Genomic DNA, 11,837 nt, shown 5'->3' with positions numbered 1-11,837 from the left:
AAAGATAAGCTTAACACAATATATTTAGGAATTGCTGATGAGAAAAAATCTCCGATATACATTATAGAGAACCTATCTCCTGAAAATAAATCACTTCATGCTGCTGCACGACTGAAAGCCAAGGAACTTTCTTATAGATATGTGTGGATACGTAACGTAAGAATTTTATGCGGAAAACAAACGATACTAAATACATTTTTATAAAGGATACTACCACCTTAAAAAACTTAGTTTAACTTTAGTTGCAGTATATATAAGTACTTTATAATTCATGTTTTGGTTTTTTTATTCTTTGAATTCGACTCTCTTAATATATACTATCAGAATGTTCAGGCTTACGATTAAAAACTGAAGATTTCTTTGGTAATATAGTATGCAATGATGATATAATTATCTTAACAGAAACATGGTTAAATAGCAGCATCTTCGATTCAGAACTGTTCGATCATCGATACGTAGTTTATATGTAGAAGAGATCGTGAAACAGCAGGATTTCATCCTAATAAAAATGGTGGTAGCGTTCTTGCAGCTGTTTCTACAAATCTGAACTCTAGACGTCTGATTACATATGACTCTAAATGTGAAGATATAAGGATATCTGTTGATGTTTCGAATAGTAATGATAAAATTGAGAAATTACTTATTAGTGCGGTTCATCTTCCTCCTACAAAACAGAAGCATGTTCTCGAACACTTCATTGACAATTCCAATCGTAATTTGGACTCGTCTGACGTTGAAAAGATTCTTATCGCGGGAGACTTTAACTTAGGTAATATTAGCTGGTCTGTAGACTCGAAAAATTATTTAAATGGCAATAGTTTATTTAATACAATGTTATTTGATTTTATATCATTGAATTCTCTTAAACAATTCAATAATGTTCTTAATAATAATGAAAAATGTCTAGATTTAATTTTGTGTAATACGGAGATTGCAAACCTTCATCTTAATAGCTCACCACTATTTATAATTGATCCTCATCATCCTCCTTTGCAAATGTGCCTACCGTTAAGGACCCCTAGTTTACTTTATAACACTGTCACTCGACTTTGTTTCTATAAGGCAGACTATGATAGTATAATGACAGAGCTTAATAAAATTAGTTGGGATGACAGGTTCTGTAATTGCAATTCAGTCGGTGATATGCTCTCAGTTTTTTATGAAGTTTATTAAGTTTGTTTTTAGCGATATTATTCACAAATTTGTTCCCATATATAAAAATAAAAACAATAGAAATTCATATCCTAATTGGTACTCCTATAAATTAAAATCTTTACTCAATAAAAATACAAACTGCGCATTCAATTACGTAAACATAACAGTAACCCATTGGACGTCTTGTCATTTAAGTTGTTGAGGAAACGTTGCTTAAGACTACAATCGCCCTGCTATTTGAACTATAAAAGTCGTCTGGAATTTATGTTGTGTTCCAACCCCAGGTTCTTTTGGTCCTTTTATAAAGGCATAAGAAAAATTAAGAGCTCATATCCATCTCAAATGATTTTTAACGAAAAGAAAGCCTTCAGTGGCCTTGAAATATGTAATCTTTTTGCAATACACTTTTCCTCGATTTATAATATCGAGACAAAGTACATGAAAGATTCACCTTCTCATAAGATAGAACTAACGAGTAATTTTCTGAATATTATCAAGATATCGCCTGATGATGTACTAAAGGTTTTAAAAAGAATGGACCCTTATAAAGGTGCTGGGGCAGACGGAATACCTTCTATTTTTTGTTGTCAAATGTGCTTCTGCACTAGCCTATCATCCCCTTTCTACCATATACAATAAATCACTTTCCTCAGGTATTTTTCCGTCTGCATGGAAGACAGCTCTAATTGTCCCCCTGTTTAAAAGTGGCAATGCCGAATTAATTGGTAACTACAGACCGATTTCCATTCTTACTTTTACTTTTTTTTTATTTTTATTAGTTACTTCAGTAACTTTTGCTAAAATTTTTGAGAAAATATGTCCTATAATAGAATGACACTTCAAAGAAGTAATTTTACCATACCAACATGGATTTTTCAAATGTAGATCAACGTCAACGAATTTTGTATCTTTCAATGATGCCATATCGACTGCTGTTGATTCTCGTCAGGTAGTTGATGTTATTTACACTGACTTCAGTAAAGCGTTCGACAAGGTTCCTCACGTTATGCTTCTTAGAAAGATGTCTGAATATGGCATCTCGGGATTTTTATTAGAGTGGTTTCAATCCTATCTTAACAAAAGAGAATCACTAGTGGTAGTCAATGGTTGTAAATCTAAATCATTTCAGGCTATTTCTGGAGTCCCACAAGGCTCACATTTAGGGCCAATTATTTTCAACATGTTCATTAACGATATAAATGTTTGCTTCACGAATTCCATTTTCATGCTATATGCAGATGATCTTAAATTCTTTCGAACCATTTCTTTGCCCGGTGACGTTTACGCTTTACGTCAGGACGATTTAGATTGCTTAAATACACGGAGTGAAGATAACGGCATGTGTCTCAATGTTGATAAGTGTAGCTTGGTGTGCTTCAATAGACTCAAAACGATTTCACAGAGATCATATAAACTAAAAAATTCAACGCTTCAAGAACATAGTGAGGTTCGAGATCTCCGAGTCATTCTCGATCATAAATTACGTTTCCATTTGCATGTCGACACAATGTGTAGGAGGGCTTTTAAAATTTAGGTTTTTTATTGCGTAATTGTAAGGACTTAAAAAACCCAACCATCCCAATTACTTTAATTTATAATGCTTTTGTCCGCAGCGGACTAGAGTACTGCAGCGTTGTATGGAATCCCTTCTATGATGTTTACTCCAAAAGATTAGGAAGTGTTCAGAAACGTTTCTTGTGGCATCTATGTTATAAAAACGAGTTGGCTAAAAAAATACCAAACTATAAAGATAGGTTAATACATTTTAAAATGAAATCGCTTGCTGATCGAAGATTCTTGCTGGATAGCCTTTTTATGTATAAACTCATTAATGGCATTTTGGACTGTCCAAAACTACTGTCACTTATTTGTATTTCCGTGCCCACAACAATATACTTAAATTTAGAAGGTCCATAATGCCATTAATAAGTAATACTTAATTATCCATATTAGTTTTCATTATTATTTTGTTAATAATTTTTTATTCGTTGCTTTTTTTGTTTTGTAACTTGAAAATTTGATTTGTCTTTTATTTGTGCTATAATGTATATATGTTGCCTTATTGTTCATGAAGTTATTACCTGTAATTGAGGTACCACTTCTTTTATATACTATTACTAATAAACATGTATGTCAGGACGTAATAGTGTAAATAAATATAAATGGTAGATTTTTTATGTCAAATAAAATGGAACACTTTTTTAAAACGACATTTTATTGATTTAACCGCAAATATATTAGTTTATATACAATACAGTAAGGGCGACAACAAAATGCAAACGGAGAGCCAGCTACATTATTATCAATTCACACTCTGATGTCAGCAATTCAATTTGTGAAATATGGTAGTGAACAATTTTAACTTGAAATTAAAGTCTTGGTTATTGCAACATTTGATATGTTGCTTGATTCTAAACTATTAAAATAAAATCGTCTAACATAATTAATTGCCTGCCAAGTTCACTATCCCATAGCATACAAGATTCAAATCAATATAACACCTAATTTATCCGACATTTAAAAATACTGAATTAATTTTTCAAACAAATATCAAATTTCTTTTAGAAACTACTTAAACATTCTATTATGTACAATACCACTATATTAAAGTCAGGAATAGTGCTCATATAATACATGCTCATTACAACAAAAATTTACCCATTTACTCTCAATCAGCAATATCATAAAATTAAGTAACGCAAACTTGTATGCCAAGTTGTTTGTAAATAGTTTTATGTAACAAAGGTTACTTAATCTGTACAAATTGAAGTTTATGAATCTCATTGAATTACTCCAAATATACGCGCGGCGCAAACATTCAATGGTACATTGTACGTTTTAGTTTACAATATATTTAACAATAATTTATTTTTAATACTAACTGTGCACAAATAAGTGTACAATAATCGCAGTCAACTAATTTATGCAAATAACAACTGTTTCGTACTATTACGCACACAATCGAATATTCAAAATTTACAAAGTCATTTACAGTTTAATTGACAACTAATATTCTAAAATATACATTTCAGTACTGAATTTTAGGATTCTTTTATTTTAAAAGGCCACCATGCAAGGCGAAATCGACGAGACAATATGACATAAATCCAGGTCAATTTTATATGATTTTCATTGGCACTGCGCACATGAAAAATTACTATAGAAATATTGAATTAATCAATGATATAATTTGTAATAAAATGCAAATGGCAGTGCTATTATGTATTATAATGAGCATCCTGACCAACTCTTAATAAGATTACAACAAAATGTTCTATAAAAACGCAAAAATATTATAATCTTACGTAAGCGCCAAATAATAACTTCTAATTTACCTATAAAACAGTATTTGTCGTTACTATAAAATGTTCATTCATAAGCGTATTATACTTTTAAGTGTAAATTGTGGGAGTCTAGACATAAATAAATCTGTCCACAGATATATGAACTAGTAACGATATACAGCAGTCGATAGTTATTCTTGTATCGAAACGAGTCAACACTAAAATATAAATATAACATATGAAATAAGTTCTACTTCATAAATGTTCACAACAAGATGCGATAGATCACGGAGAATAGTTTAATTTACTCGACGAGTGCCAATCCAACTGAGGAACGTAAGATGTACGCGACTCATAATGCAAGATCACTTTTCCTCGCCTTCCGATGAGTTGGCTCCATATAGTGACTTCGAGAAAAGAAATGCAATCTCATATTATTCGTTGCGTGATGGCTGAGGAAGGCGCTCACGAGTCCGGCGGGATGTCCCACTCCGCCAGGCCGCGGTCCACCAACTCTCTATTTAGAAATATTACTTGCTGCAAACAAAAATTACAAGTATGATAATACGTATATCATTAATTTGCACAATTATTTCTTCCATTTTAAGTAACTTTATAAACATCGTAGTATTTTTTTCTCGTAATTGTAGGTCAATAAACCTTTTTCTTTAATGATATAAGTATCCAAGCTGGAATATGTTTTTATTACAACACATAATTATTATTACCCAATCTTGGTAGAAGGTAATCTATTCAATAGTATTTCTAGTAAACATTTTATGAGTTTTATAAATTAACAAAAATATATTGAGTAATTTTATACTAATTATTTAGCTTGCAGGATTGAGAATAGTGAGTCAACACGGTACCTGAGGATTGAGCGTGAGGTAGAGGTGCACAAGCGGCAGGCCCGCCTCGTCGTAGCCAGCGACTTGCGCGTGCAGCAACTGTCCCGCTGTCAGCCCCGCCATGATGCGCAGCGCCTCGCCGCTCCATTCAGCCTCTATACATCGGATAACGATAATTAATCACTTTTTGTAAATGTTTATGAGATGCAACATTTTATATTTTCTAAATCTAACTATGCTTAGCAGTATTATAAAAAAAAATTAGGTCTATCCTGAATTTTTTCTTCACGGTGATTATATACTTTATAATATGTTATATACTTTGATGGAAAAGTAAAACGATTTATATGTGTTAATTTAAATTTAATTATATTATACAATTTATTTAAAAACATAATGCAGACTTATTTTTGGTTACCAGAAGTATTTTAATATTTACAGAAATTAAAAGAAAAATATATGAAATAGGCAATAATAGAAAATAATGTCCAGTTATGAAAATAAAAAAAAATTTGTTTAATTATATCTAATAAGCAGCAGAAAAAAAATTAAAGCACATATTATTGAGAAATTAACCATCATTGGCAGGCTTCACAAAAGCTAGTAGAGCCTCCGTTGCCTGGAAGGGCAGTGTCATAAAGTCTGAACGAATCTGCTTAAGCTGGTCGTTGTCAACGGTGAGGTAACCGCCAAAGTCAACCAACTTCACTACAGATGTGTCATTCTCCTCTGATGTAGATATGATTTGCGCGCGGTACCAGTTGTTTTCAGTTGGTGCAGCGCAGATAGAGCTCTCTAATAAAAAAAAAATTCATTTTTCGTATCAGCTATTTGTATGCTGTATGCTCTCCTTGTATATTTAATGCAAGGAGAACTACTTTGATCGCGTCTCGTTTACGTGAATCAACAATTAATACAATAGATTTAGTGGTCATAACGAATAGTGGCCATTCCTTTTTATTATAACGTAATAAATTTATAATTCATTAAAATAATAAAAACATATTTTTATGGTAACTATTTTAAAACGTTACTTTGATCAAGCTACATGCTTTACAAATGACCCAATAGCAAAAACTCGGTAACCGATAACGGTAAATTTTAACGGTTTAGCTTTAAAACAGTTTTTAAAGGTACTGAAAAATACATCTAAATTAAAGTTTCAAAAGTCGTTTCTCGAAAATTCAATCGTATGTTACGATTGAATTTTCGAGAAACAAGTTAATAATAATTAGCGAATATGTTAATGTAAAGGTTAGTGTGAGCAGTTCACCTTTCACTGGCCGTGGCAACGCCGGCACGTCCGGATTCTGGTAAGTGGCGGCCATGAGGCGGTGCAGCGCGTGCAGGGAAGGGAAGGTGGGGTGCAGCGGCTGTTGTAGGAAGAAGTGCCCCGCACTCACCAGACACGTCATTATTGTGTCATTGTTTACAGACTCCACAAGCTGCAACTAATATTTTTAGCATACAATGTTCGTTGACTTTAATAGTAGTGAAAATGTACAATATATTCATATTTTACGTCGTAATAAATCATTTCATAATTCTTTTAAACTCTTTCTGACCCTTTGTCAATTAAATTCACATTTTTAGAAAATTGTGATAAATATAAATAAAAGATATAACCAACACGTTACAGTAATTTATAACCGACTCAACTTATTTTGTATTCATGTTTAATAATTCATATGCGAGTATGGACTTATTTTGTATTCATTTGCTATGTCGATGGTTGCCCACAATTTCGTGACCCCGTCCCCCGCGCATAACCTCTTCCATTAGGCTTTCGCGCAATCGTAAGTTTGTTCAAATTTGGCGCTTACTAGAAACCTTCGGCTTCGGCCTGAACTTTAACCCATTTTGGTCCAAGCTTAAGGTTCGGTCGGCCACAAAAAAAAATGTAATTTTCGAAAATAATCATTTTCATCGACTCAAATATCAATAAAATATATAAATTAAACAATACAACATACTACGTATATGTTTATTTTCAAAAGCTTTAAATTATAAGCTTAACGGATTTTTATTGTCTTGAATTGTACTTAATAATAATAAACTGAGGGTATAGAAAGCGCCAACAACACGCTTTTTTTCTTATTGCAAAAATCTATAATCGATACTTCATATAAATTAAACTGTCAATAATCTAATCGATGTAACTAAAATGTTACAATCCCGCACTCACTACCAAACGTCAATAAGTGAATAAACAAAATCCAAATGAACAGATCAACTGAAGAAAATCATTAGCTCCTGTGCTCTTCCAGAACCAAATTTAAGTTTTGCCAGACAAGTTCTCGAAGCATTATTTTTAATTTTTATACATGACTAACAGTAACTACCAATAAATTAAATATATAATACATAAGTTATTTTAGTAATTTTTGCTAAATAAAAAATGTCATTTAAACGTCTATAAGTTTCGAAAATATAAAGAAGATTTTTTATAGGTTCCATGTTATGGTATTTTTTTCACTGTAATTATAAAGTATAAATCTCGAAATAAAATCTTATTTGTACCCATTCGAAATCAAGGCAATAAAATTATATGCACTGCTAAAATATTTTGGAGTTATGTGACTTTTATCATTAAAAAATGTGTCAAGGTTGACCCGTCAAGGATAGAGACGGCGAATTTAATTTCATAAGTGGTTCAAAAACGTTTAATGGTTATAATAATAAAATTTAGTGTGCCTTATTTTTCTTATGAACCAGGAACATTCTCAAAATCATTTTCTTTAGTATAAAATTTAAAATATTTTAATACAAAAGCAAGGAGCCACAGTGCTAACTCAACGTAGGATATTTTTTATTTTGAATGACAAATTGTTTAAACATCAATCTTTCTGACATTTGGTAAATATACACAGGCAGTGCATGTCTGCTGAGTTTTGGTAGCTAATTTTATGTTATAACAGTGAAAACAGTAAACTACAGTAAACATTTGGTTTATTATAATTTTTTTATGTTGTACTGCCTATAACAACCAGCAAATGGAACTCCTGATACTAAGTGGTCACTTTGGCCCAAAGACATTGACGATGTAAGAAATAATAAACATTCCTTACACCGACAATGCGCCACCAGCTTTGGGAACTAAAATGTTACGTCCCTTGTGCCTGTAGTTACACTGGCTCACTCAAACCCTCGAACCGAAATGCAACAATACTAAGTGTTGCTGCTTAGCGGCAGAATATCCAATGAGTGGGTGGTACCAACCCAGATGGCCCTGCACAAAGCCCTAGCACCAGATAAAATAGAAGTTAAATATATTCTCTTAAGTGAGTTAATTTATATTAATTGAGTTGTTCCAGTTAACATTCCTATATGAAATTCAACTTTATTAGACAGTGATATTTAAATATCTAGATCTGATATGGGTTGATTATCAATATATAATGTTTGAAACTTGAACAAATAAAAACAAATGAAGTTCCATAGTACCACAATGAATCAGGCTAAAAGAAACTGAATATGAAATAAAGAGGCTCCTCTTTACATTCCAATGTGATAAGAGAAACCAAATGTTATATGTAACAATAACAAATTAACAGAAATGTAAGTTTCATTTTAATTTGATCTTAATTCTCGATAAAAAGCAATGCGAGGCTTAAAATATGAATAATATTTATATTAAAATATTGATCAACTTACTTGAAGAAATTCTGGTACTAAAGGACTCAGTCTTTGATATAATTCAGCACTAATTTCTTGAGTAGTAAAGTTTGGGAATCTCTTTTCAGGGAATTTTTCTTTAATCATTTCTAAAGCTGCTTCAATTTCAGGCTCAGTACCTGTAGCATAAGCAAAACATTATAAATCTTACTATTATTTTCTTATTATTCTTAGAATTATGTTTTAAATAGAGTTCAATTACCTTCAACTGCACAAATTTTTTGTTTAACTAAATCTGGATGTCTTCTTACATAAACTGTTGCACCTGTTTTTGCTTTAATTTTAGTTACAAATGAACCATATTTTCCTATTAATAGACCAACCAAAGTTTGTGGAATTATAAATTGGTGTATTCTCAATCCAGTCTCAGAAGTGACAATATTCATATTTGCAGGAGGTGGACTGGCTGCTTCAGAACAACCTTTTCCACTATCACTTGAACCCTAAAAATTAAAATAAATGACATTGAATATATATATTTTTTTAGATATATAATATTATCAATATACATACATCAAATAATTGTTACTCTAAAGAATAATCCATCTTTCTTACCTCACTGTGACTGTCTGAGAAGTGACACATAGATGGACTAGCCAGCATTGGATCAACTGGACTATGATTTGCTGAATCTCTTTCTGAGATTCTTCTATTTTGTGGTAAGGAGAACCTATTAGCACTATCACTAGGTTCATTACAATTACTAGATTCTTCAACTACATTATCATTACTTTCATTAAGCTGTAAGTCTTCACTGTCAGCTGTAGTTTTCTCTTCAGTTCCATTATTTTCGGATACTACAGCTACTGATATAACACTACCTGGATGTGAAGTGTTATGTTCAGAATAAATAGACACGTCTTCTGTTAAATAATTAGCATCATCATCATTTGAACTTTGACTAACATTATCAATAGTGTTATTTCTAATTTCAGTTTTAAAAGATGCATAGATATTAGATTGAGAATCTTTAACAATAATGCAATCATTCCTGAGACTAAGATCTTCTGTTTTTTTATCTGAAGTTAGTGACATTATCTTCTCTTTAGAAAGAGATTTCTTTTTAATAATTTTTTCTATCTCTAGATCCACTTCCTCATCAGTCATTTCCAGTGGAGAGGATCTTTGGGATCCACTACCATTTGGAATTATATCAATAGGTGAAGACTTTATAATAGAACGCTCAATTTTGCATATTGGGGAGGATTTAATTATTTCAGCTTCAGCATTTAAAGCCTCTGCTAATTCATCTCTTAAGCTTTTTATCCTTTCTCTTCCACCGGGGTCAGATTTTGCATACTCTCGCTTTTTCTTGAACCAAAAAATTCCCAATAAAACAGCTATTGATGGGACTGACCACATAAGTAGCTGACGACAAGGTGCCATTGTAATAAGCCACTTTTACCAGCAAACTATAACAAAAGTTGATTGTTTTATTTTCAGCATAATTTTAAAATAATAAATATTTAGTTATATAATTAATTCTATTGTACATATTCACAAATAAATGAAAGTATACAAAGAAATAAACTGTTTGTAGGTTGAAATTAAATTAAATTAGACCTCAACTATATAATAAAAAAGTTTAGTGTTTGTGTTGTTGTCCTCATTTTTTACACTGATAACAACCCAAGATTGTAACCAAAAGGTGATAGTAGATAAGACAACATGACTGACTTTAATATAAATTTATACAAAAGTTCTTAAAAAAGTTATAACGGTTATGTTTTGGAAGCCTTGAGAAGTTATTGTTTTGTAGTCAATGTTGTGTACACAAAACAAATAATATAGACATGTAAATTGCTTAATACATTTTATTTAGGAAGTTACAATAAATTGCACCAAGTTCTAAAGCCGGCCAATGCCATACGGAAATAAAAGCACGCATGGTCTATAAATGTAAAAGTTGTCCAATCTATCTCTGCGTGACAGTAATGAGACACGTATACATTACTTTCTCAACCATGCTTTGTAGCCAACAACCATGTGTTAGTAGTTTTTTTTAATGAAAACATGTTACGTTACCCCGTGAGGGTCACGAGCAGTGTGGAAACCTTCACGGACAACACGTAAGCATTTAGAACTGAATTATAAAATCAAAGGTTACGCAATTTTTATGTATGCCAAAAATCTGTCTAAGAGAGATGAAATTAAAATAAATATATTTAGTCAATTATTCTATTTAATAATGAATTATAATAGAATTTACTTGTATGACCTAGTCCGGAACCGACCCTGTGATCCAAATCTGGAATTGCTACCGGCAAAAAGGAAGTTTAAGTACTTACTTTATTGATCCAAGTGCGAAAGTAAACACTTCTTAAATAAGAAAACCAAAAGCAGCAAAATACAATTTAACTGATATATACTACTAACAAATTTCGCTCAATAATTAAAATACCAACAATCCACGTGCTCACAATGTTTTCTACCGAAGCACAACAAAATTCAATATGGCGGTGGCAAGCTGGCAACCTTCCAAAATTATTCAGAACCATTTCGTACAATACATGATATTTTTTTCATAGCATGTAACACTAAGACAAATAATAATAAGGCCACCCATACACATTAGAAAAAAAGTGCTTCCAAATTTAGGTAATATAATTATATCTCATCGTTAGTTTAATATTAGAATGATTGCACGGTGATGGTAAAAGAAGTTATATAATAAGTAAAATATTTATTTTATGTAATTATTAGCACATAAATAAGGCATAAGTGAAAACTATTTTTGACTAGGTTGTTCCACAAAAACTTATAAGTAACTAAAAATTGCGATTCATTATTACAATAGCTACTATTTATTCTAAATAATTTTTTTGTCTCTTTTTGATCAGCGTAAACTAATTGTTTTTGACTTTTTATTTATAAA

General features: G+C 31.4%; 1 protein-coding gene across 2 annotated transcripts; it reads right to left on the bottom strand.

Moving 5' to 3' along the window:
• Positions 1-3,633: 3,633 nt before the first annotated feature.
• LOC126770264 (A-kinase anchor protein 1, mitochondrial) lies at positions 3,634-11,415 on the bottom strand. Of its 2 annotated transcripts, none has more exons than XM_050489559.1 (8): positions 11,251-11,415; positions 9,518-10,374; positions 9,165-9,405; positions 8,942-9,081; positions 6,561-6,738; positions 5,864-6,082; positions 5,309-5,442; positions 3,634-4,976 (listed from the first exon to the last, which is right to left on the bottom strand). In XM_050489559.1, the coding sequence occupies exons 2-8, from the start codon at positions 10,346-10,348 to the stop codon at positions 4,905-4,907; spliced, it is 1,815 nt and encodes a 604-aa protein (XP_050345516.1). In that variant the 5' UTR covers positions 10,349-10,374; positions 11,251-11,415; the 3' UTR covers positions 3,634-4,904. The 2 variants fall into 2 exon arrangements, with proteins under 2 accessions (XP_050345516.1, XP_050345517.1); XM_050489560.1 differs by having other exon boundaries at positions 6,561-6,732.
• Positions 11,416-11,837: the final 422 nt, after the last annotated feature.

This window comes from Nymphalis io, chromosome 8 (genome assembly GCF_905147045.1).
Source record: "Nymphalis io chromosome 8, ilAglIoxx1.1, whole genome shotgun sequence".
In the NCBI taxonomy this organism is placed as follows: domain Eukaryota; kingdom Metazoa; phylum Arthropoda; class Insecta; order Lepidoptera; family Nymphalidae; genus Nymphalis; species Nymphalis io.
The sequence above is the reverse complement of the archived record's forward strand: the minus strand, read 5'-3'. Positions and strand labels throughout refer to the sequence as shown.